A 22,218-nucleotide genomic window follows, 5' to 3' on the forward strand; every position below is an offset into this window, starting at 1 on the left:
ATTGCAGATTTTGAGAATGCCATTGGCTGCTTTGTGGATTCTATTTATCAAGTGGTGAGATACAGAGGGAGGGAGGGAGATGGGGTGGATGGAAGGGAAGGGAAGGGAAGGGAAGGGAAGGGAAGGGAAGGGAAGGGAAGGGAAGGGAAGGGAAGGGAAGGGAAGGGAAGGGAGGGGAGGAAGGAAGGAAGGAAGGAAGGAAGGAAGGAAGGAAGGAAGGAAGGAAGGAAGGAAGGAAGGAAGGAAGGAAGGAAGGAAGGAAGGAAGGAAGGAAGGAAGGAAGGAAGATAAGTAAATAAATATGTGGATCTCGGGCCGTATCCAGCAGGGTTCCACTTATTTAGATTGAATCGTCCTTCCCCATCTTCCTTCTCCGCCGAATATTCTAGAATACCGAACACAGACTTTGTGGTTGTGGCTTTTCCTGCCACCCCTGCCGGGAGACTGGGATAAGGGCTGGAAATCTCAGCATTATTCTTTCTTTTGACCAAGTAACTTAAGACCCTACGGAACGGGTCCCCAAAGTGGTGCCCAAGGGCACCATGGGTCCCTGCAACACAATTCTTGTCACCGACCAAGTGTTTTTTAGAAAGTGAGCAGGGCCAACTGGGGCTCTTCCCTAGGAGGGGTTCAGATTTGCCACTGGCTAGGGAGATTAAAACAACATTGTTTCATTGAGAGCTGCCCCCACATTTTATTCTCTCTCACCCCTCTTTCCTAGTGCATGTTATGATTGCCCATCCTCTCCCCAGCACTTGGGCTTTGTCTCCCATGGCAGCCATTTTGGTGTTGGCTCCACCCCCAGTGGCAGCCATTTTATGACTGCGTTCACTACCCCATGTGAGAATTCCGAAGGTGCCCATAGAAAGCCCCCTGACGTATACCCTCCTTCCCTTTACTATACATACAATAATATTTACACCCACCATTTATAACCAGAGGAGAACCAAAGTGGATCGCATTGTTCACCTTTCTTCCCTTTTGCCCTCACAACAACCCTATGAGGTAGGGTAGGCTGAGCACATGTGACCGGCCCGAGGTTACCCAGTGTGATTCCACGGCGGAGCTGAGGTTGGAACCCAGGGCTCCCAGATGCTAGTCCGATACTCTAGCCCTTACACCACACTTGCTGTAATAAACGGGTGACTCCCCTTTTTGCTCCCCGCTCTCACACCCAAGAGCATCTCTCTCTCTCTCTCTCTCTCTCTTTGTGTCAGGATGGGCCCTGTTTAAAATTCCGACAGCAAGAAAAACCCTCTCTCTCCCCCAGCCGGCGCGTTCAAAACAATTTTACAAGCCTACTCCGATCAAATCATTCTTGATTTAATATAAACAAGTGCAAAAATAAAAGCCAGTTGCAATATCAACAGCCTAACTATACAGACACACTCATCCATGCTGTTTTCCCCCCTTCCCTTGTGCTTTCTCCCGCCCCCCCCCCCACGGTTTTCATAGGCTTCCTGAGTCCCCACCCCCTTTTAAAACTAAAACAAAACCTTTCACCCTGTGGCAGGCAAAAGGGGGACTGCATTGTTGAGGACTGCATTGCCACCTGGTGGACAAAAAAACGTTCAGTCTGGGGGCCTGCCCATAATCGGGGTTTGAAAACTGAGACGGGTATCGCACGGGCTCTGCAAAATCCTGCAAAGAACAGGTTTGACCGGCCGGAGACCCAAAAGCTCCTTGTGACTTTCACAGATGCTAGGGCAGGGAAATTTTGAACCGGCACAATGAAGGTGACAAAGTTGCAGCCGACTTTTCATGCCCCGGAAGGAATACCCAGACCTTCAACCGTCCCTTTCTGACACCGTCGACCCCGGCTCAGCTGACATCCACCAATCACTTGACAAGGGGCTGCTGCTCTTTTTCCAGCAAGGCCCGTGCCTTGACGCTATTACTGAACAGGAAGAGATTCAACAGGCGCAGTTTTCCCTCCCTGCATGCCGGCGTGGAGGACAAGGGAAATTTGCCAGCGGGCTGAGACTCCTGTTTCTTGTTAAAGGGGATGCTGCGAAGCGACGGCCCATGAGGGAATTTCTACCGGCTTTCTGAGCATCCTGATTGGACTGAGCAGCTGATGCTGTGAAAATAACCATTAACAGCTTCAGGACCAAAGGCCACGGAGAGCGGTGTCATGGGACGGAAGGCCATGGCTCAGGTCTGGCCTACTGGGGAAGGCTCCAAGGGGGAGACCACCACTTCCTGTTTCCGGTGTCGCATCACAACTCAGCACCCTCCAAAGCAAGCAGGGATTCATATAGCTAAGAAAAAAACCAACCCTGTTTGAAGAAAGCATTTCCTGCACCAAACCCCAAAATCAGTTGGGGTGATGTTTTCCACATCGAGGAAAAGTTTGGTCAAGTAGGGAAAAACCTGCCCCAGACGCTGGCCCAAACACTACAGCCACAATCCTTCTCGGGAGGAGCCATATAGGTTTCTGGGGCAAAAGGTCCTTCTTTCCGCCTCGGAAGGAGAGGTAGTCGAAGGGCGGCCATTTTGCCAAGGACGGAACTATGCACAACACCTAGATTGCTCCTGAAACAGTCTCGTTTGGTCCTCCTGTGATAATGTCTAATCCCACAAAACCGGAGGGGGGAAATCAGAGGGAGGAAAACAGGTAGCACCGTGGAGCCATCTCATGAGTTATGTAGTGTTTCAGTGCTGCTGCGAATCAGCGGAAAACCGGGCTGCCATTTTCAGTGGAAGCCCCGCATCACCTGTCACATCCCGTTTCAAGCTAAGGTTTCCGAGGCTTGTACCTAGACGATCCTCAGCAGCCAAACCAGGAAGGGACGAGGCCGTTCCCACTAAATCCAGGCGATGAGGAAAAATTCAGATAAACAAACAAGTTGCCACCGAGCAACGCCGATTCCTTCTTCGGCAGCAAGAGGGGTCAATTCTGCCGCAAAAATCACCCTTTACTCCCCCAGTTGAGCTTCATTCTGTCGTTTCCAAGTGGGTTAGGGTTTTACTCTCCTAGAAAATAGGCCGCAGGACTTCCCATTGGTAAATGGTGGCAAAATTTATCCCTCGGCCCCATGGATACGAGGCTGTGCGTCACCCACAAGTCTTAGCTCTTGATTTTCGGTTGCAATAATCTGAACAAGCCGAATTTGACTTTTTTCTTTTCCCCTTCCTGGTTGCTACGGGGTACACCTGTGGAAGAAGGGAAAGAGGGAAATTTCTTTTTAAAGCAAAATTAGCAAGGAGATTATAAACCCAGTTTTCCGAACACAGAGAGAGTGGAGTTGCCTCTGAACATTTCCCTTTGTCTGTTACAACCTTTCTGACCATAAGGGCAACTTTTGAATTCTGGCACAGCATGGTGAGTATGGCCACAAAATGGCTGCTGCAAAATGGCTGCCCCAGGAGGTGGAGCCAGCCGTAAAATGGCTGCCGCAGCTTATCTTCAGTCACACAATGAAGACCCTTGTGCTGAGGTGGCAGCATTTGTTTAAAATTTGTACAGCCAATCAAATATCCAGTGGCCCCACCCACTCCCTAAAAAGACTTGGAATGATTTATGCTTTTTCTATTCAATGTATTTTATTAAGGTCATGAACTCCATGGAGCTCCATAAGGAAGAAAGGTAACTAACTGAAATTTTAAAGAGGTCCCCCCAACACACAAACACACACAAATACACAGACAAATGCAACACGGCTACAATCTAAACTTCTAAAATGGAGAGAAAATGTACGAAGGAACAACAACAACAACAAAACCCAATCCCAAGCCAAACAATGAACTGGAGTATTTTATAGGAATTTTGCACTTCTCTGACTATGCACCACACAACTGCCCAAATTAGAACTGGTGAAAGAATCCAGCACCCCAGGGTTTCCTGACAGAGGACTCCTGATCTGCCACACAAAAAGATTACCGAGCTTCCGGATCAGGGCCGCCATTTCTTTGTCCTCCTCCAGCTCCCTGTGGAAAGAAGGAAAGGCGGTTAGAGAAGGACCCACATAGCCAAAAATTTCAACCGTTCGGCTGGAAGCAGGAAGGACAAATGAAGAGCAACCAATGTGGCAAACTGAAGTTCAGTTTTGCTAAGTGTAAGGCAAACTGTACGTCTTTACATAGATCAGAATAGCCACTCTGAGCCTTTAGGGAACAGTGAGGTATAAATGTCAAAATGAATAAATGAACAGCATTCCTTGCCCCCAAAAGAGTCTGCCCATGGCAACACTGCATGAGCACTGGTCAGCCTTCCTTCCTATCAGCCTTCAAGGAGGGCAGGCATCTCTACCGTGTTTCCACCACGACTGGATCATTCAATCATACTCCATACAGAGTCACAACGGAATGACTCAGCTTCAGAAGACAGGCACCTGTTGTGCTTCTGCATGAGTCACTTATCTGCCTCTTCCCAAGGTAATTCTTAATTTTTAGCCTTCAGATATAAGCATGTGTCTTCAAGTCCGAAGCCAAAATATGCACGCGTCTTCCGCTATCCGCATTCCGGCTACGTTTTCGTTCTCACCTGCCTAATCGCCACACCTTCTCCTTGCAGGCAACATCTGTGCAACAGTAGCCAAAAGCTACAAGGGCCTCTTAATTGCGCCTGTCTACTTGCCAAGAAGTTGGACTCTGTGAACCGCGTTTGGCAGAGGGAGATGGCGGGAAACTCGTTCACGGGCCAGCTGGCCCCTCGCGGGAAATTCAGAGGTCAAGGAGATTTTCCAGTCGGCACGGGGTCTCCGTTAGGCGGCCTCACCTTTACTGAGAAGCAGCCTCCAGAGAAACACGGGAAGAAAGAACCGGAGAGGAGAAGGAGAGAAAGTCAAACTCGCTTTCCTCGTCGATTCCAATCCACACAAAGGAAGGATAACCCGCAAAGGAGTTATCGTCCCGCAGCAGAGTGCATGCGTAAGGTCACCGGCCCAATCCCCAGTGCTCCTGGAGACTGAGACACCTGTACCACAGTTTGAATCCAAAATCGCAATTGCTCGTAGTTCCTTGTTGGTCATTCCGGGTGATGGATAGAGCCGTCGAATTGCAGCCAATTTATGGTGACCCCATAAAGATATTCAGGTGTGGATTGTCATTGCTTGCTTCTACATAGGGACCCTTGACTTTGCAGGTGGTCTCCCATCCAACTACAAACCAGGGCTGATCTTTGCTGATAAGGTCTGGCTAGCCTGCGTTATCCACTGACCATGGAGGTGTTCTTTTGCACACTTCTTCATCGCAAATAAAAACCAAGTACACTCGTATCTTGACGATGTTCAACATGCACGGATTTTCAGGGGTCACAGCCCTCTCTGTCAGGCGGACATGTGGTGGACAACATACCGTGAAGTTTTCCTTAAATGGTCACGGTATTGTTTGTAAATAAAGGATGCTTCCAGAATTCGTTCAGAAACAATTTTCCCTTTTGACTTTTTGGGGCAGAGTTCAGCGTTAATATCCTAATCTCACTGGAGCTCAAAGAACATGCCATACAGTCAGAGGTCTACTCTAAGTGGTTCTCCAGGGACTTAGGTATAGATTTTTCCCGCCACTGACTACCTGATATTTAACCAGCATGGCAAACAGAATCTTTACTAGGGTGTATATTCACTCAGCAAAACTTTAAAATAAAATTGATGCTGATTCAGGGTTCTTTCCCAGTTTTTTTTAAGCTGAGCTGTGATCCTCTACTTCGATTTGTTACCCGAATTGCAAGAGCCAAATTGATTCGGCCTTGGGTTCATTTCCCCAAAAACACCTGGTTGGTGGAGGGAAACCTCTCGACAGATCAAGAGTCTCAACCTGTGCTGGAAGGGCCTGGGTGATTCGGGGATTCAGGATATGCTGAATCGAATTTGGTTCAGTTTGACCTGAACATCCTTATTCTCTACCCTTCAGCCACGTAAATCACCATTAACAGGATCTAAATCCCTATGCTTGTTTTCTTCTATCAGCCGAGAGCCAGAGAGCTTCAGCATGTCGACCATCCCACCTGATCCGATCTTCATCCAAGTTCTCCACAATCTCATTCCGATCATCGATGGTGGCCAGGTATGATTTGAGCAGCTCTTCTTCTCGGGTTTTGTCTTTGGGGGTCTTCAGGGATTCTGCACAGGAGAGGAGGAAACCAGACACAACAAAGTCATTTCTATCAACATGGCCCAAAACAGCCCCAAATGGGGAATGGTGAAGATTTCAAGTGAAGTGAACTCAGATGGGATTTATCATCTGGTTTTGGATTCTAGCAGAAGGAGGAGGAGGGGAAGGGGGAAAAATGAGACAGGAAACAACAAGAGTACGAGCCATTGCCAAAGAGTGAGAAGACGCAGAGAGGAAGGTCAGGAAAGAGGAGGGGAAGAAGGAAGCTGGGAAGAATAAAGGTCAAGGATTACGGTTCTGTATTCTTATCATTGTGAAGGATATGAGCACAGAAGAACTATGGAAGAGGGGATGAGGAATGGATGAACTAAGAATACTCTCATTAGGGAAGAAATCCAAATGATTTGGACTCTTCAAAATTTCAGCATTTGGCTCTTGCTCAGCATGCTGCAATTGAGGTTTCGCGCCTATTTTAATTACATTTCCTCCAGACAGCAGGGAGGTGTTAGATAGAAGTATACTGAGTGGAATAAATAAAAAGGAGGAAGTGACACACACAAATCCCTGAAGGGGAATCTTAAAAATATATTCTCAAGAAAAGCAAAAAGCCCACCTGGTTTATTCATGAGGTTCCGGAGCTCTGTCTCAATATTTCCCTGCTTCTCTTCTAGTTTCTGTTGTCTTGACCTGTTTCCCAAAAAAGGAGAGGGGAAAGGAAGCATTTAGGGTGAGCACTCAGTTCATCCTGGGATACTCGAACATGCTCCAAGACCGTTTGTTGAATCTACTATTTTGTCCTGCCCCCCATGTGAAGATGAAGATAAAAGCAGGACACTCTGTCTGAATGGTGGGCGCTCTCCTACTGTGATAAAGACTCCAATTTCTACCTTGGTTCTGTTGGAGGGAGCTCTGACGCTCAAAAGATTATACCCTCCCAAAAAAATCTTCTTGGTTTCTAGGATACGACTTGTCGAGAATCTTGTTCTATTCTGCCTTGGGAAGTGAGTAAGCTAAAAAATGGCTGCCATGAGAAGGGGAGGAGTCAGCTAAAAACGGCTACTATGGGAAGGAGAGGAGTCAGATAAAAATGGCTGCCATGAAAAGGGGAGGAGTCAGCAAAAATGGCTACCGTGAGAGGGGAAGAATCACCTACAAGATGGTGGCCATGAGACGGGGAGGAGTCAGCTACAAAATGGCTACCATGAGAAGGGGAGGAGACAGCTACAAAATGCCTGCAATATAAACGGGATAAAGCTAAAAAATGGCTAACATGAAAAGGGGAGGAGTCAGCAAAAAATGGCTGCCATGAGAAGAGGAGGAGTCAGCTACATAATGGTTGCTATGGGAAGGGGAGGAGTCAGCTACAAAATGGCTGCCATAAAAAGTGGAGGAGACAGCTACAAAATGGCTACCATGAGAAGGGGAGGAGTCAGCTACATAATGGTTGCTATGGGAAGGGGAGGGGTCAGCTACAAAATGGCTACCATAGGAAGAGGAGGAATCATCAACAAAATGGCAGACATTGGAAGGGGAGGAGTCAGCAACAAAATGGCTGACATGGGAAGTGGAGGAGACATACAAAATGGCTACAATGAAAAGGAAGAGGAGTCAGCTACAAAACGGATGCCATGGAAAGGGAGGAGTCAGCTAAAAATGGATGGCATCAGAAGGGGAGGAGTCACCTACAAAATGGTTGCTATAGGAAGGGGAGGAGTCAGCTGCAAAGTGGATGCAATGATAAGGGGAGGAGTCAGCTACAAAATGGCTGCCATTGGAAGGGGAGGAGTCAGCTACAAAATGGCTGCCATGAGAAGGGGGAGTCAGCTACAAAATGGATGCCATGTGAAGGGCTAGAGTCAATTACAAAATGGCTGGCATGGGAAGGGGAGGAGTCAGCTACAAAATGGCTACCATGAGAAGGGGAGGAGTCAACTACAAAATGGCTGCCATGGGAAGGGGAGGAGTCAGCAACAAAATGGCTGACATGAGAAGGGGAGGAGTCAGCAACAAAATGGCTGCCATGAGAAGAGGAGGAGTCAGCCCCAAAATGGCTACCATGAGAAGGGGGAGGGGTCAGCTACAAAATGGCTGCCATTGGAAGGGGAGGAGTCAGCTACAAAATGGCTGCCATGTGAAGGGCTAGAGTCCGTTACAAAATGGCTGACATGGGAAGGGGAGGAGTCAGCTACAAAATGGCTACCATGAGAAGGGGAGGAGTCAACTACAAAATGGCTGCCATGGGAAGGGGAGGAGTCAGCAACAAAATGGCTGACATGAGAAGAGGTGTAGTATGCTACAAAATGGCTGCCATGAGAAGGGGAGGAGTCAGCTACAAAATGGATGCCATGGAAGGGGAGGAGTCAGCTACAAAATGGATGCCATAGGAAGGGTAGGGGTCAACTACAAAATGGCTGCTATGAGAAGGGGGAGTCAGCTACAAAATGGATGCCATAGGAAGGGGAGGAGTCAGCAACAAAATGGCTGACATGAAAGGGGAGGAGTCAGCTACAAAATTGCTGACATGAAAAGGGGAGGAGTCAGCTACAAAATGGATGCCATGGAAGGGGAGGAGTCAGCTACAAAATGGATGCCATAGGAAGGGTAGGGGTCAGCTAAAACATGGATGCCATGAAAAGGGGAGGAGTCAGCTACAAAATTCATGCTATGGAATGGGAGGAGTCACCTACAAAATGGCTGCTATGAGAAGGGGGAGTCAGCTACAAAATGGATGCCATGAGAAGGGGAGGAGTCATATACAAAATGGCTGCCATGAGAAGAGGAGTCAGCCACAAAATGGCTGCTATGGGAAGGGAAGGAGTCAGCTACAAAATGGATGCCATGAAAAGGGGAGGAGTCAGCTACAAAATGGATGCTATGGAAGGGGAGGAGTCAGCTAAAAATGGCTGACATGGGAAGAGGAGGGGTCACCTACAAATGGCTGCCATAAAAAGTGGAGGAGTCAGCTACAAAATGGCTGCCATAGCATTGGGAGGAGTCAGTAACAAAATGGATGCCATCAGAAGGGGAGGAGTCAGCTACAAAATGGCTGCCATGAGAAGAGGAGCAGTCAGCTACAAAATGGCTACCATGAGAATGGGAGGGATCAGCTACAAAATGGCTGCTATTAGGAGGGGGAGTCAGCTACAAAATGGATGCCAGAAGAAGGGAGGAGTCATATACAAAATGGGTGCCATGAGAAGAGGATTCATCAACAAAATGGCTGACATGGGAAGGGGAGGAGTCAGCTACAAAATGGCTACCATGAAAAGGGGAGGAGTCAACTACAAAATGTCTGCCATGGGTAGGGGAGGAGTCAGCAACAAAATGGCTGACATGAGAAGAGGAGTAGTAAGCTACAAAATGGCTGCCATGGAGTCAGCTACAAAATGGCTGCTATGAGAAGGGGGAGTCAGCTACAAAATGGAAGCCATAGGAAGGGGAGGAGTCAGCAACAAAATGGCTGACATGAAAAGGAGAGGAGTCAGCTACAAAATGGATGCCATGGAAGGGGAGGAGTCAGCTAAAAATGGATGGCATGAGAAGGGGAGGAGTTAGCTACAAAATGGCTGCCATAAAAAGTAGAGGAGTCAGCTACAAAATGGCTGCCATGGGAAGGGGAGGATTCATCAACAAAATGGCTGACATGGGCAGGGGAGGAGTCAGCTACAAAATGGCTACGATGAGAAGGGGAGGAGTCAGCTACAAAATGGCTGCCATGAGAAGAGGAGGAGTCAGCTTCATAATGGTTGCTATGGTAAGGGGAGGAGTCAGCTAAAAATGGATGGCATGAGAAGGGGAGGAGTTAGCTACAAAATGGCTGCCATAAAAATTAGAGGAGTCAGCTACAAAATGGCTGCCATGGGAAGGGGAGGGGTCAGCTACAAAATGGATACCATGAGAAGGGGAGGAGTCATCTACAAAATGGCTGCTATGGGAAGGGGAGGAGTCAGCTACAAAATGGATGCCATGGGAAGGGGAGGATTCATCAACAAAATGACTGAAATGGGAAGGGGAGGAGTCAGCTACAAAATGGCTACCATGAGAAGGGGAGGAGTCAGGTACAAAATGGCTGCCATGAGAAGAGGAGGAGTCAGCTTCATAATGTTTGCTATGGTAAGAGGAGGAGTCAGCTACAATATGGCTGCCATGAGAAGGGGAGGAGTCAGCTACAAAATGGCTGCTATGAGAAGGGGAGTCAGCTACAAAATGGATGCCATGAGAAGGGGAGGAGTCATATACAAAATGTCTGCCATGAGAAGAGGAGTCAGCTACAAAATGGCTGCCATGGAAGGGGAGGAGTCAGCTACAAAATGGTGGACATGGGAAGGGGAGGAGTCAGCTACAAAATGGATGTCATAGGAATTGGAGGATTCATCAACAAAATGGCTGACATGGGAAGGGGAGGAGTCAGCTACAAAATGGCTACCATGAGAAGGGGAGGAGTCAGCTACAAAATGGCTGCCATGAGAAGAGGAGGAGTCAGCTTCATAATGTTTGCTATGGTAAGGGGAGGAGTCAGCTACAATATGGCTGCCATGAGAAGGGGAGGAGTCAGCTACAAAATGGCTGCTATGAGAAGGGGAGTCAGCTACAAAATGGATGCCATGAGAAGGGGAGGAGTCATATACAAAATGTCTGCCATGAGAAGAGGAGTCAGCTACAAAATGGCTGCCATGGAAGGGGAGGAGTCAGCTACAAAATGGTGGACATGGGAAGGGGAGGAGTCAGCTACAAAATGGATGTCATAGGAATTGGAGGATTCATCAACAAAATGGCTGACATGGGAAGGGGAGGAGTCAGCTACAAAATGGCTACCATGAGAAGGGGAGGAGTCAGCTACAAAATGGCTGCCATGAGAAGAGGAGGAGTCAGCTAAATAATGGTTGCTATGGTAAGCGGAGGAGTCAGCTACAAAATGGCTGTCATGGGAAGGGGAGGATTAAGCTTCAAAATGGCTGCCATGACTCCTCCCCTTCTCATGGCATCCATTTTGTAGTTGATTCCTCCTCTTCTCATGGCAGCCATTTTGTAGCTGACTCCTCCTCTTTTCATGGTAGCCATTTTGTGGCTGACTCCTCTTCTCATGGCAGCCATTTTGTAGCTGACTCCTCCCCTTCTCATGGCATCCATTTTGTAGCTGACTCCTCCCCTTCTATGGCATCCATTTTGTAGCTGACTCCTCCCCTTCCATGGCATCCATTTTGTAGCTGTCTCCTCCCCTTTTCATGGTAGCCATTTTGTGGCTGACCCCTACCCTTCCTATGGCAGCCATTTTGTAGCTGACTCCTCCCATTCCATGGCATCCATTTTGTAGCTGACTCCTCCCCTTTTCATGGCATCCATTTTTAGATGACTCCTCCCCTTCCCATAGCAGCCATTTTGTGGCTGACTCCACTTCTCATGGCAGCCATTTTGTAGGTGACTCCTCCCCTTCTCATGGCAGCCATTTTGTAGTTGATTCCTCCTCTTCTCATGGCGGCCATTTTATAGCTGACCCCTCCCCTTCCCATGTCAGCCATTTTGTTGCTGACTCCTCCCCTTCCTATGGCATCCATTTTGTAGCTGACTCCCCCTTCTCATAGCAGCCATTTTGTAGGTGACACCTCCCCTTCTCATGGCAGCCATTTTGTAGCTTACTACTCCTCTTCTCATATCAGCCATTTTGTTGCTGACTTCTCCCCTTCCCATGGCAGCCATTTTGTAGTTGACTCCTCCACTTTTCATGGCTTCCATTTTGTAACTGACTCTAGCCCTTCACATGACATCCATTTTGTAGTTGACTCCCCCTTCTCATGGCAGCCATTTTGTAGGTGACTCCTCCCCTTCTCATGGCAGCCATTTTGTAGCTTACTACTTCTCTTCTCATGTCAGCCATTTTGTTGCTGACTCCTCCCCTTTCCATGGCAGCCATTTTGTAGTTGACTCTACCCCTTCACATGGCATCCATTTTGTAGCTGACCCTCCCCTTCTCATGGTAGCCATTTTGTGGCTGACTGATCCTCTTCTCATGGCAGCCATTTTGTTGCTGACTCCTCCCCTTCTCATGGTAGCCATTTTGTTGCTGACTCCTCCCCTTCCTATGGCATCCATTTTGTAGCTGACCCCTCCCCTTCCCATGTCAGCCATTTTGTTGCTGACTCCTCCCCTTCCTATGGCATCCATTTTGTAGCTGACTCCTCCCCTTCTATGGCATCCATTTTGTAGCTGACTCCTCCCCTTCCCATGGCAGCCACTTTGTAGTTGACTCCTCCACTTTTCATGGCATCCATTTTGTAACTGACTCTAGCCCTTCACATGGCATCCATTTTGTAGTTGACTCCCCCTTCTCATGGCAGCCATTTTGTAGCTTACTACTCCTCTTCTCATGTCAGCCATTTTGTTGCTGACTCCTCCCCTTCCCATGGCAGCCATTTTGTAGTTGACTCCTCCACTTTTCATGGCATCCATTTTGTAACTGACTCTAGCCCTTCACATGACATCCATTTTGTAGTTGACTCCCCCTTCTCATGGCAGCCATTTTGTAGGTGACTCCTCCCCTTCTTATGGCAGCCATTTTGTAGCTTACTACTTCTCTTCTCATGTCAGCCATTTTGTTGCTGACTCCTCCCCTTCCCATGGCAGCCATTTTGTAGTTGACTCTACCCCTTCACATGGCATCCATTTTGTAGCTGACCCCTCCCCTTCTCATGGTAGCCATTTTGTGGCTGACTGATCCTCTTCTCATGGCAGCCATTTTGTTGCTGACTCCTCCCCTTCTCATGGTAGCCATTTTGTATCTGACTCCTCCCCTTCTCATGGTATCCACTTTCCAGATGACTCCTCCCCTTGCCATAGCAACCATTATGTAGCTGACTCCTCCTCTTCTCATGGGAGCCATTTTGTAGCTAAATCCTCCCCTTCTCATGGTAGCCATTTTGTTTCTGACTCCTCCCCTTCCCATGGCAGCCACTTTGTAGTTGACTCCTCCACTTTTCATGGCATCCATTTTGTAACTGACTCTAGCCCTTCACATGGCATCCATTTTGTAGTTGACTCCCCCTTCTCATGGCAGCCATTTTGTAGCTTACTACTCCTCTTCTCATGTCAGCCATTTTGTTGCTGACTCCTCCCCTTCCCATGGCAGCCATTTTGTAGTTGACTCCTCCACTTTTCATGGCATCCATTTTGTAACTGACTCTAGCCCTTCACATGACATCCATTTTGTAGTTGACTCCCCCTTCTCATGGCAGCCATTTTGTAGGTGACTCCTCCCCTTCTTATGGCAGCCATTTTGTAGCTTACTACTTCTCTTCTCATGTCAGCCATTTTGTTGCTGACTCCTCCCCTTTCCATGGCAGCCATTTTGTAGTTGACTCTACCCCTTCACATGGCATCCATTTTGTAGCTGACCCCTCCCCTTCTCATGGTAGCCATTTTGTGGCTGACTGATCCTCTTCTCATGGCAGCCATTTTGTTGCTGACTCCTCCCCTTCTCATGGCAGCCATTTTGTAGTTGACTCTACCCCTTCACATGGCATCCATTTTGTAGCTGACCCCTCCCCTTCTCATGGTAGCCATTTTGTGGCTGACTGATCCTCTTCTCATGGCAGCCATTTTGTTGCTGACTCCTCCCCTTCTCATGGTAGCCATTTTGTATCTGACTCCTCCCCTTCTCATGGTATCCATTTTCCAGCTGACTCCTCCCCTTGCCATAGCAACCATTATGTAGCTGACTCCTCCTCTTCTCATGGGAGCCATTTTGTAGCTAAATCCTCCCCTTCTCATGGTAGCCATTTTGTAGCTGACTCCTCCACTTCCAATGTCAGCCATTTTGTTGCTGACTCCTCCCCTTCTCATAGTAGCCATTTTGTAGCTGACCCCTCCCCTTCTCTTGGTAGCCATTTTTTAGCTGACTCCTCCCCTTCTCATGGCATCCACTTTGCAGCTGACTCCTCCACTTTTCATGGCATCCATTTTGTAACTGACTCTAGCCCTTCACATGGCATCCATTTTGTAGTTGACTTCCCCTTCTCATGGCAGCCATTTTGTAGCTTACTACTCCTCTTCTCATGTCAGCCATTTTGTTGCTGACTCCTCCCCTTCCCATGGCAGCCATTTTGTAGTTGACTCCTCCACTTTTCATGGCATCCATTTTGTAACTGACTCTAGCCCTTCACATGACATCCATTTTGTAGTTGACTCCCCCTTCTCATGGCAGCCATTTTGTAGGTGACTCCTCCCCTTCTTATGGCAGCCATTTTGTAGCTTACTACTTCTCTTCTCATGTCAGCCATTTTGTTGCTGACTCCTCCCCTTTCCATGGCAGCCATTTTGTAGTTGACTCTACCCCTTCACATGGCATCCATTTTGTAGCTGACCCCTCCCCTTCTCATGGTAGCCATTTTGTGGCTGACTGATCCTCTTCTCATGGCAGCCATTTTGTTGCTGACTCCTCCCCTTCTCATGGCAGCCATTTTGTAGTTGACTCTACCCCTTCACATGGCATCCATTTTGTAGCTGACCCCTCCCCTTCTCATGGTAGCCATTTTGTGGCTGACTGATCCTCTTCTCATGGCAGCCATTTTGTTGCTGACTCCTCCCCTTCTCATGGTAGCCATTTTGTATCTGACTCCTCCCCTTCTCATGGTATCCATTTTCCAGCTGACTCCTCCCCTTGCCATAGCAACCATTATGTAGCTGACTCCTCCTCTTCTCATGGGAGCCATTTTGTAGCTAAATCCTCCCCTTCTCATGGTAGCCATTTTGTAGCTGACTCCTCCACTTCCAATGTCAGCCATTTTGTTGCTGACTCCTCCCCTTCTCATAGTAGCCATTTTGTAGCTGACCCCTCCCCTTCTCTTGGTAGCCATTTTTTAGCTGACTCCTCCCCTTCTCATGGCATCCACTTTGCAGCTGACTCCTCCCCTTCCCATAGCAACCATTATGTAGCTGACTCCTCCTCTTCTCTTGGCAGCCATTTTGTAGCTTTATCCTCCTTTTCTCATGGTAGCCATTTTGTTGCTGACTCCTCCCCTTCCTATGGCATCCATTTTGTAGCTGACCCCTCCCCTTCCCATGTCAGCCATTTTGTTGCTGACTCCTCCCCTTCCTATGGCATCCATTTAGTAGCTGACTCCCCCTTCTCAAAGCAGCCATTTTGTAGCTTACTACTCCTCTTCTCATGTCAGCCATTTTGTTTCTGACTCCTCCCCTTCCCATGGCAGCCATTTTGTAGTTGACTCCTCCACTTTTCATGGCATCCATTTTGTAACTGACTATAGCCCTTCACATGGCATCCATTTTGTTGTTGACTCCCCCTTCTCATGGCAGCCATTTTGTAGGTGACTCCTCCCCTTCTCATGGCAGCCATTTTGTAGCTTACTACTCCTCTTCTCATGTCAGCCATTTTGTTGCTGACTCCTCCCCTTCCCATGGCAGCCATTTTGTAGTTGACTCCTCCACTTTTCATGGCATCCATTTTGTAACTGACTCTAGCCCTTCACATGACATCCATTTTGTAGTTGACTCCCCCTTCTCATGGCAGCCATTTTGTAGGTGACTCCTCCCCTTCTTATGGCAGCCATTTTGTAGCTTACTACTTCTCTTCTCATGTCAGCCATTTTTTTGCTGACTCCTCCCCTTTCCATGGCAGCCATTTTGTAGTTGACTCTACCCCTTCACATGGCATCCATTTTGTAGCTGACCCCTCCCTTTCTCATGGTAGCCATTTTGTGGCTGACTCCTCCCCTTCTCATGGCATCCAATTTCCAGCTGACTCCTCCCCTTGCCATAGCAACCATTATGTAGCTGACTCCTCATCTTCTCATGGCAGCCATTTTGTAGCTGAATCCTCCCCTTCTCATGGTAGACATTTTGTAGCTGACTCCTCCCCTTCCAATGTCAGCCATTTTGTTGCTGACTCCTCCCCTTCCTATGGAATCCATTTTGTAGCTGACTCCCCCTCCTCATAGCAGCCATTTTGTAGGTGACTCCTCCCCTTCTCATGGCAGCCATTTTGTAGCTTACTACTCCTCTTCTCATGTCAGCCATTTTGTTGCTGACTCCTCCCCTTCCCATGGCAGCCATTTTGTAGCTGAATCCTCCCCTTCTCATGGTAGCCATTTTGTTGCTGACTCCTCCCCTTCCTATGGCATCCATTTTGTAGCTGACCCCTCCCCTTCCCATATCAGCCATTTTGTTGCTGACTCCTCCCCTTCCTATGGCATCCATTTTGTAGCTGACTCCCCCTTCTCATAGCAGCCATTTTGTAGTCGACTCCTCCCCTTCTCATGGCAGCCATTTTGTAGCTTACTACTCCTCTTCTCATGTCAGCCATTTTGTTGCTGACTCCTCCCCTTCCCATGGCAGCCATTTTGTAGTTGACTCCTCCACTTTTCATGGCATCCATTTTGTAGCTAACTCCTCCCCTTCCAATGGCAGCCATTTTGTAGCTGACCCCTCCCCTTCTTATGGTAGCCATTTTGTGGCTGACTGCTCCTCTTCTCATGGCAGCCATTTTGGTGCTGACTCCTCCCCTTCTCATAGTAGCCATTTTGTAGCTGACTCCTCCCCTTCTCATGGCATCCACTTTGCAGCTGACCCCTCCCCTTCTTATGGTAGCCATTTTGTGGCTGACTGCTCCTCTTCTCATGGCAGCCATTTTGTTGCTGACTCCTCCCCTTCTCATGGTAGCCATTTTGTAGCTGACTCCTCCCCTTCTCATGGCATCCACTTTGCAGCTGACTCCTCCCCTTCCCATAGCAACCATTTTGTAGCTGACTCCTCCTCTTCTCATGGCAGCCATTTTGTAGCTGAATCCTCCCCTTCTCATGGCAGCCATTTTGTAGCTGACTCCTCCCTTTCCCATGTCAGCCATTTGTTGATGAATCCTCCCCTTCCTATGGCATCCATTTTGTAGCTGAATTCTCCCCTTCCCATAGCAGCCATTTTGTGGCTGACTCCTCCTCTTCTCATGGCAGCCATTTTGGTGCTGACTCCTCCCCTTCTCATAGTAGCCATTTTGTAGCTGACTCCTCCCCTTCTCATGGCATCCACTTTGCAGCTGACCCCTCTCCTTCTTATGGTAGCCATTTTGTGGATGACTGCTCCTCTTCTCATGGCAGCCATTTTGTTGCTGACTCCTCCCCTTCTCATGGTAGCCATTTTGTAGCTGACTCCTCCCCTTCTCATGGCATCCACTTTGCAGCTGACTCCTCCCCTTCCCATAGCAACCATTTTGTAGCTGACTCCTCCTCTTCTCATGGCAGCCATTTTGTAGCTGAATCCTCCCCTTCTCATGGTAGCCATTTTGTAGCTGACTCCTCCCTTTCCCATGTCAGCCATTTGTTGATGAATCCTCCCCTTCCTATGGCATCCATTTTGTAGCTGAATTCTCCCCTTCCCATAGCAGCCATTTTGTGGCTGACTCCTCCTCTTCTCATGGCAGCCATTTTGTAGCTGACTCCTCCCCTTCTCATTGCATCCATTTTGTAGTTGATTCCTCCTCTTCTCATGGCAGACATTTTGTAGCTTACTCACACTCTTCTCATGGCAGCCATTTTGTAGCCTCTGGAAGACATTTGTTAACTCCTCTATTGATCGACAGCTTTTTGCCCTTATTAAATTGTTGCACCAGGGCACGACAATAAGAGTCAGATGCAGTAACCAAGGTCATTTTACCAATCCCATTAATGTCACCAAAGGAGTTAGATAAGGATGCATCTTGGCTCCTACTTTAACATTTACATAAACAGTATAATTAAATCATTCCAGGACAAGGGATTTCATCCACATAGTTTAGCCCATCGTCCTGTTCCTATTCTCCTTTATGCCGATGATGTAGTATTACTTTCCAGAACTGCAGAAGGACTCAAAAGAATGCTAAGGAGGCTTAAAAAACCAAACATTTGGAGACTCGACAACTATAGAATTGAAGAAGTCAGTAAGTTCAAGGACCTGTATTACAATCTTCATATGTGCCAGGACTGCTCACTTTCAATACGCTGCTGAGCAAGCCCAAAAACCGGCTAACAACAGAGCAGATTACCATTCCCAGGACCCAGGTCTCTTCTGATCAGTAGGTCAATGCAAGAGGTCGAGAATAATATTCGGAAGTCTGGACTTGTACACTAAGGCTCAGCGGTAGGGCACAGTCGGCCATCCCCCCACAAAACAAAGCTGACCCACACCAAGCCGCGACCCGGGTTTACCAAGCATGTCATTGTGCCCTCTGACTAACCGCAACCCTCAAGGGTCTCAGCCACAGCTCTGAGAGCCGATCCTGTCACCTGTACATCAGCTCCGACTCCCGCCTCAGCAGTAGCTGCTTCTCGTGGATCAGTTTGAACCATTCCACCATCAGGGCGTCCTCGCGGTCATCTAGAAGCGAGAGACAAAGACACTGTGAAGAACCTGTGTGAACTTTATTCACATCATCGGACCGACCGGGGACTTCCAACCATGAGTCTCCAATGGCCAGTCAGGATCCCTGCTGGAAAAAGAAGCCTCAATGGGCCTCAATGGGCTCCTGCCACTTGGAAGGCACCAGGCACCACCACTTGGAAGGCACCATGGGGGAGGCCATGGCGTCCACAGGCATGCTGTTGTGTACCCCTGAGTTAAAGAAGACACAGACCCATAAACATGAAGGTTTGCAGGGCAACCCCCACGGCCACCTACCTCCCTCGCATTCCCGCAACTGCTTCTCCATTTCCACCCCTTTCAGCTCCAGGTCGTCCAAATCCCTTTCGATTCTCTGGACTTCCTTCTGGATTTCCACCTCGGGGATGTAGTCCGAGGAGAGCTGCGAGGGATACAACCACAGGAGTCAGGACTACATGCAAGCCCCCAGCCCGCCTAACTCGTGACCAATCCCATTCCCACTGGAGAGGGGGACAGCACGCTAGAGTCCCGTACTGTGGGGGCCCTCAACTCTGGGAGAAGCCTTTCCAGGTGACCCCCTTCTCCCTCCCCAAAGGCCTGGCTTTCTTGGACGCGTAAAAAGAGCCATGGCAATTGTTGACTCCCAAAGATATCTGTGCCACTAATTGTCCCCAGCGTGGGTGACACTGATCATCCACAAAGCTCCGGTCTCAATTCCCAGCCGCACCTTGGATGGAGACACCGCAGGGCCACTTGGAAGCTTCCGGAAAGGTTCGGGAGCCAAAGGTCTCACTGCAAACGGAGGGGAGAGGAACTTCTTTGACGTTAGGAGAAACTGGCTGACATTTGAAAGGCTCGCGAGAATGTGAAACCCTCTCCCGCCCCACTCTTCCTTCACATGCTAGTCACAGTTCTCTCAATGCTCTTCTCACAGAGCAGTTCTCTCAGAGCTCTCTGAGAGGGTGTCTGTTGTGGGGAGAGGAAGGGAAAGGGGTTTTGTCGTCCACTTTGGGACTCCTTTGGGTAGTGAAAAGCGGGGTATAGTGGAGTCGTGGTTAAGAGCAGCAGACTCAGATCAGGAGAACTGCCTTGAATTCCCCAACTCTTCTTCAGCACAGTCTACTTTTCCTTGAGAGTATTCCATAATCCCAGAACTGCCACCATTTGGGCACAGGAACAATTCAAATCTGGGTCCACCAACAGAGAAGAATCAAGGGAGGAAGAATCACTTACCAGAGGCAGTGGATTTCTTTGGCCAATTTGGCTCCTCCACCTTCCGGAGGTCCGGAGCATCTTCCCACTGCTGCCTCGGTTTCTGCCAGCTGCTGGAGATCTCCAAGTCGCACACCAACAATCTCTTCTTCTGTGGCTGATCAGCTGACGGCGCTAGAATAGGGGGGGATGACAAATGAAGTCAACAGAACAGTTAGACAGTTAGGTCTCTCTCTCTCTCCCATCTGTCGATACAAAGTCTGTTTCTCTTCATAAATCCCATGAGGCCTAGATCCCTGCCTGCGAATTTTCAAAAGCAAAGGTAAGATCCTATATCTGATTTCTCATCATGCGCTTGTACCACAAAGTGTTCACAGAACATAAGCTGCTCCTCCCACCTACAACAAAACCATACCAGGGTCCTGAACCACCAGGGGAACTTTGGGGGAAGCCAGCTTTCCGTCTTTCGGTGCTGAGGCTGCATCAATAACCGGTCTGTGGGCCTCTGTGGGTTTGGGAGTGTCTCGGGCATCTCTTTGGTGAGGGAATCTGCAAAGGAATAAGAGCCAGTCAAAGGGAAATCACTGTCCCGCAAAACAAATCCCAATTCTCACACCCAATATATTCAATAGGAGATTTGAAAGCCCATACACCCCAAAACTGTGCGGTTTTCTAACGGGCTACTGGAACTCTGGCTCTCCCACTGCAGATCAGAACGACCAATTACACCTTTTCTAACGGACCCATGAAAATCGGGAAGACGGGGTGGAGTCCATGAAGCCAGTGGGCTACATCTGAGCTATGGGCAGCCCCTGGGTGGGTCTCAGGGGGTGCTGCTGTACCAGTGATATTCGGTGGAGCAGCGGTTCTCTGCAATACTCACTTGGTGCCCACCGGCTTCAGCCTCGACCGCCAGTTTGCAGGATTCTCCGACTTCTGCTCCACAACTCCCGGGCCACTCACTGTGGTGAGAAAGACAGGGATGTCAACATACGGCCCAGGCTTAGACAGTCCCGGCGACTGATCGACAATCCAGCCAGAGGGGTGTAGCGGTTGGAGAGTCCAATTAGGGCCTGGGGGTCCCGGGTTCAAATCCCCCCTCTGCCACAAGGTGACCTTGGGCCTGCTATTCACCCTCAGCCCAACCGACCACACTGTTGTGGGGCTCAAGTGGAGAATATGCATGAGACGCGGGGTCTCCGAGTTTTTTGAGCCTCCACAGCTAATCGTATCTCCAGTGGCCAGTCGGAAGCCTTGCTGGCCCTATTTAATATTTAATAGACAGGTCAGGTGACAAAGCGTCATTTGGGGAACAGATCTCACCCACCCAGATGCGGAACAGGAGATCTGTATCTGGACCTCCCAATTTTTAAAACGTTGTTTTCAGGTTACCAATGCCTGATTTGGACCGGGATGCGAATTGTAAGCATCCCCTCACACTCAAATCGTAGTTGCATGTAGTTAGTGTAAAACCCTTCTCCGGAGCAGAGCCAGGCAAGAGACATCCCAAAGGGGGTTGCCCTCAGCAAACTCCCATTCAAGTTTTAACTGGGAACGGCTCTGCTGAGCTTCTGAGAACCAGCTCATTGCATGTCATAGAATCATAGAATCATAGAGTTGGAAGGGGCCATAGAGGCCATCTAGTCCAACCTCCTGCTCAACGCAGGATCAGCCCTAAGCATCCTAAAGCATCCAAGAAAAGTGTGTATCCAACCTTTGCTTGAAGAATGCCAGTGAGGGGGAGCCCACCACCTCCTTAGGCAGCCTATTCCACTGCTGAACTACTCTGACGGTGAAAATTTTTTTCCTGATATCTAGCCTATTTTGTTGTACTTGACGTTTAAACCCGTTACTGCGAGTCCTCTCCTCTGCAGCCACCGGAAACAGCCTCCTGCCCTCCTCCAAGTGACAACCTTTCAACCTGTCACTGGTCTGACCCCTGCTCTGGCCTGACATCCCAATTTTCCGACTTCTCCTCCACCGACTGCCCCTTTCTTTTCCAGGTTTTTCCAAATGAAAAACAGCACAGGAACCAAACCCCACATAAAAACCAACCGGCCAAGAAGACGCCCACCACAGCTTCGTACACAGCCTTGCATAATTTACCTCAAGGAGGGAAGCGGAGTTGAATTTGTCTGTTTTTTTCCTTTCATTAAAAAAAAAAAGAATTAGCTCTCGCCAGCGCTGGATTTTCCCTCCTTCAGCGCGAAACCAATTTCGGAGTGTGTCCGTGGCGCGGCCCCTCTTGAAGAATTCCGGCTTCATCTAATCTTTTATTTTAATGGCTTTCCTAAGTGTTCTGTCTTACTCGTAAGGGAGGGGGGGAGAATATAATTTACGTGTTTTCATCAATTCAAGTGACGCGGCGTTCAAAAGGAGGAGGAAGACGCGGGGAAGCATAACATTTAGACTGTCTCCGTCTTTGGGGGCAAGAATTCCACATTCTGGGCGTAGACCTCCACCAACCCTAACACGAGACGATTTTTTAAAAGCCCCCATGGATCATCCCCCCGAACAATTATCCGTTTCAGAAACAGATTAGTACGGCGTCTCGTACTGATTTCTACAGTATCCCCGCACTTAACGCAGAAC

The 22,218-nt window shown here is 48.7% G+C and overlaps 1 protein-coding gene across 2 annotated transcripts in view; it reads right to left on the minus strand.

Annotated features, from left to right (window-relative positions):
* Nucleotides 1-1,457: 1,457 nt before the first annotated feature.
* MICALL2 (MICAL like 2) overlaps nt 1,458-22,218 on the minus strand; it is a 36,808-nt gene continuing 16,047 nt past the window's right edge. Inside the window, exons 8-17 of one of the 2 annotated variants that reach the window (XM_077316191.1) lie at nt 20,510-20,588; nt 20,042-20,175; nt 19,648-19,800; nt 19,142-19,206; nt 18,712-18,835; nt 18,321-18,411; nt 6,668-6,741; nt 5,948-6,062; nt 3,884-3,930; nt 1,458-3,156 (exon numbers count right to left, since the gene is read on the minus strand). In XM_077316191.1, the coding sequence (XP_077172306.1) occupies nt 3,071-3,156; nt 3,884-3,930; nt 5,948-6,062; nt 6,668-6,741; nt 18,321-18,411; nt 18,712-18,835; nt 19,142-19,206; nt 19,648-19,800; nt 20,042-20,175; nt 20,510-20,588 (968 nt within the window). In that variant the 3' untranslated portion in view covers nt 1,458-3,070. The remainder of the gene's footprint in view (nt 3,157-3,883; nt 3,931-5,947; nt 6,063-6,667; nt 6,742-18,320; nt 18,412-18,711; nt 18,836-19,141; nt 19,207-19,647; nt 19,801-20,041; nt 20,176-20,509; nt 20,589-22,218) is intronic. The other variant, XM_077316192.1, reaches the window with a different exon arrangement.

The sequence above is a fragment of the Paroedura picta genome, chromosome 17 (genome assembly GCF_049243985.1).
Source record: "Paroedura picta isolate Pp20150507F chromosome 17, Ppicta_v3.0, whole genome shotgun sequence".
Lineage (NCBI taxonomy): Eukaryota > Metazoa > Chordata > Lepidosauria > Squamata > Gekkonidae > Paroedura > Paroedura picta.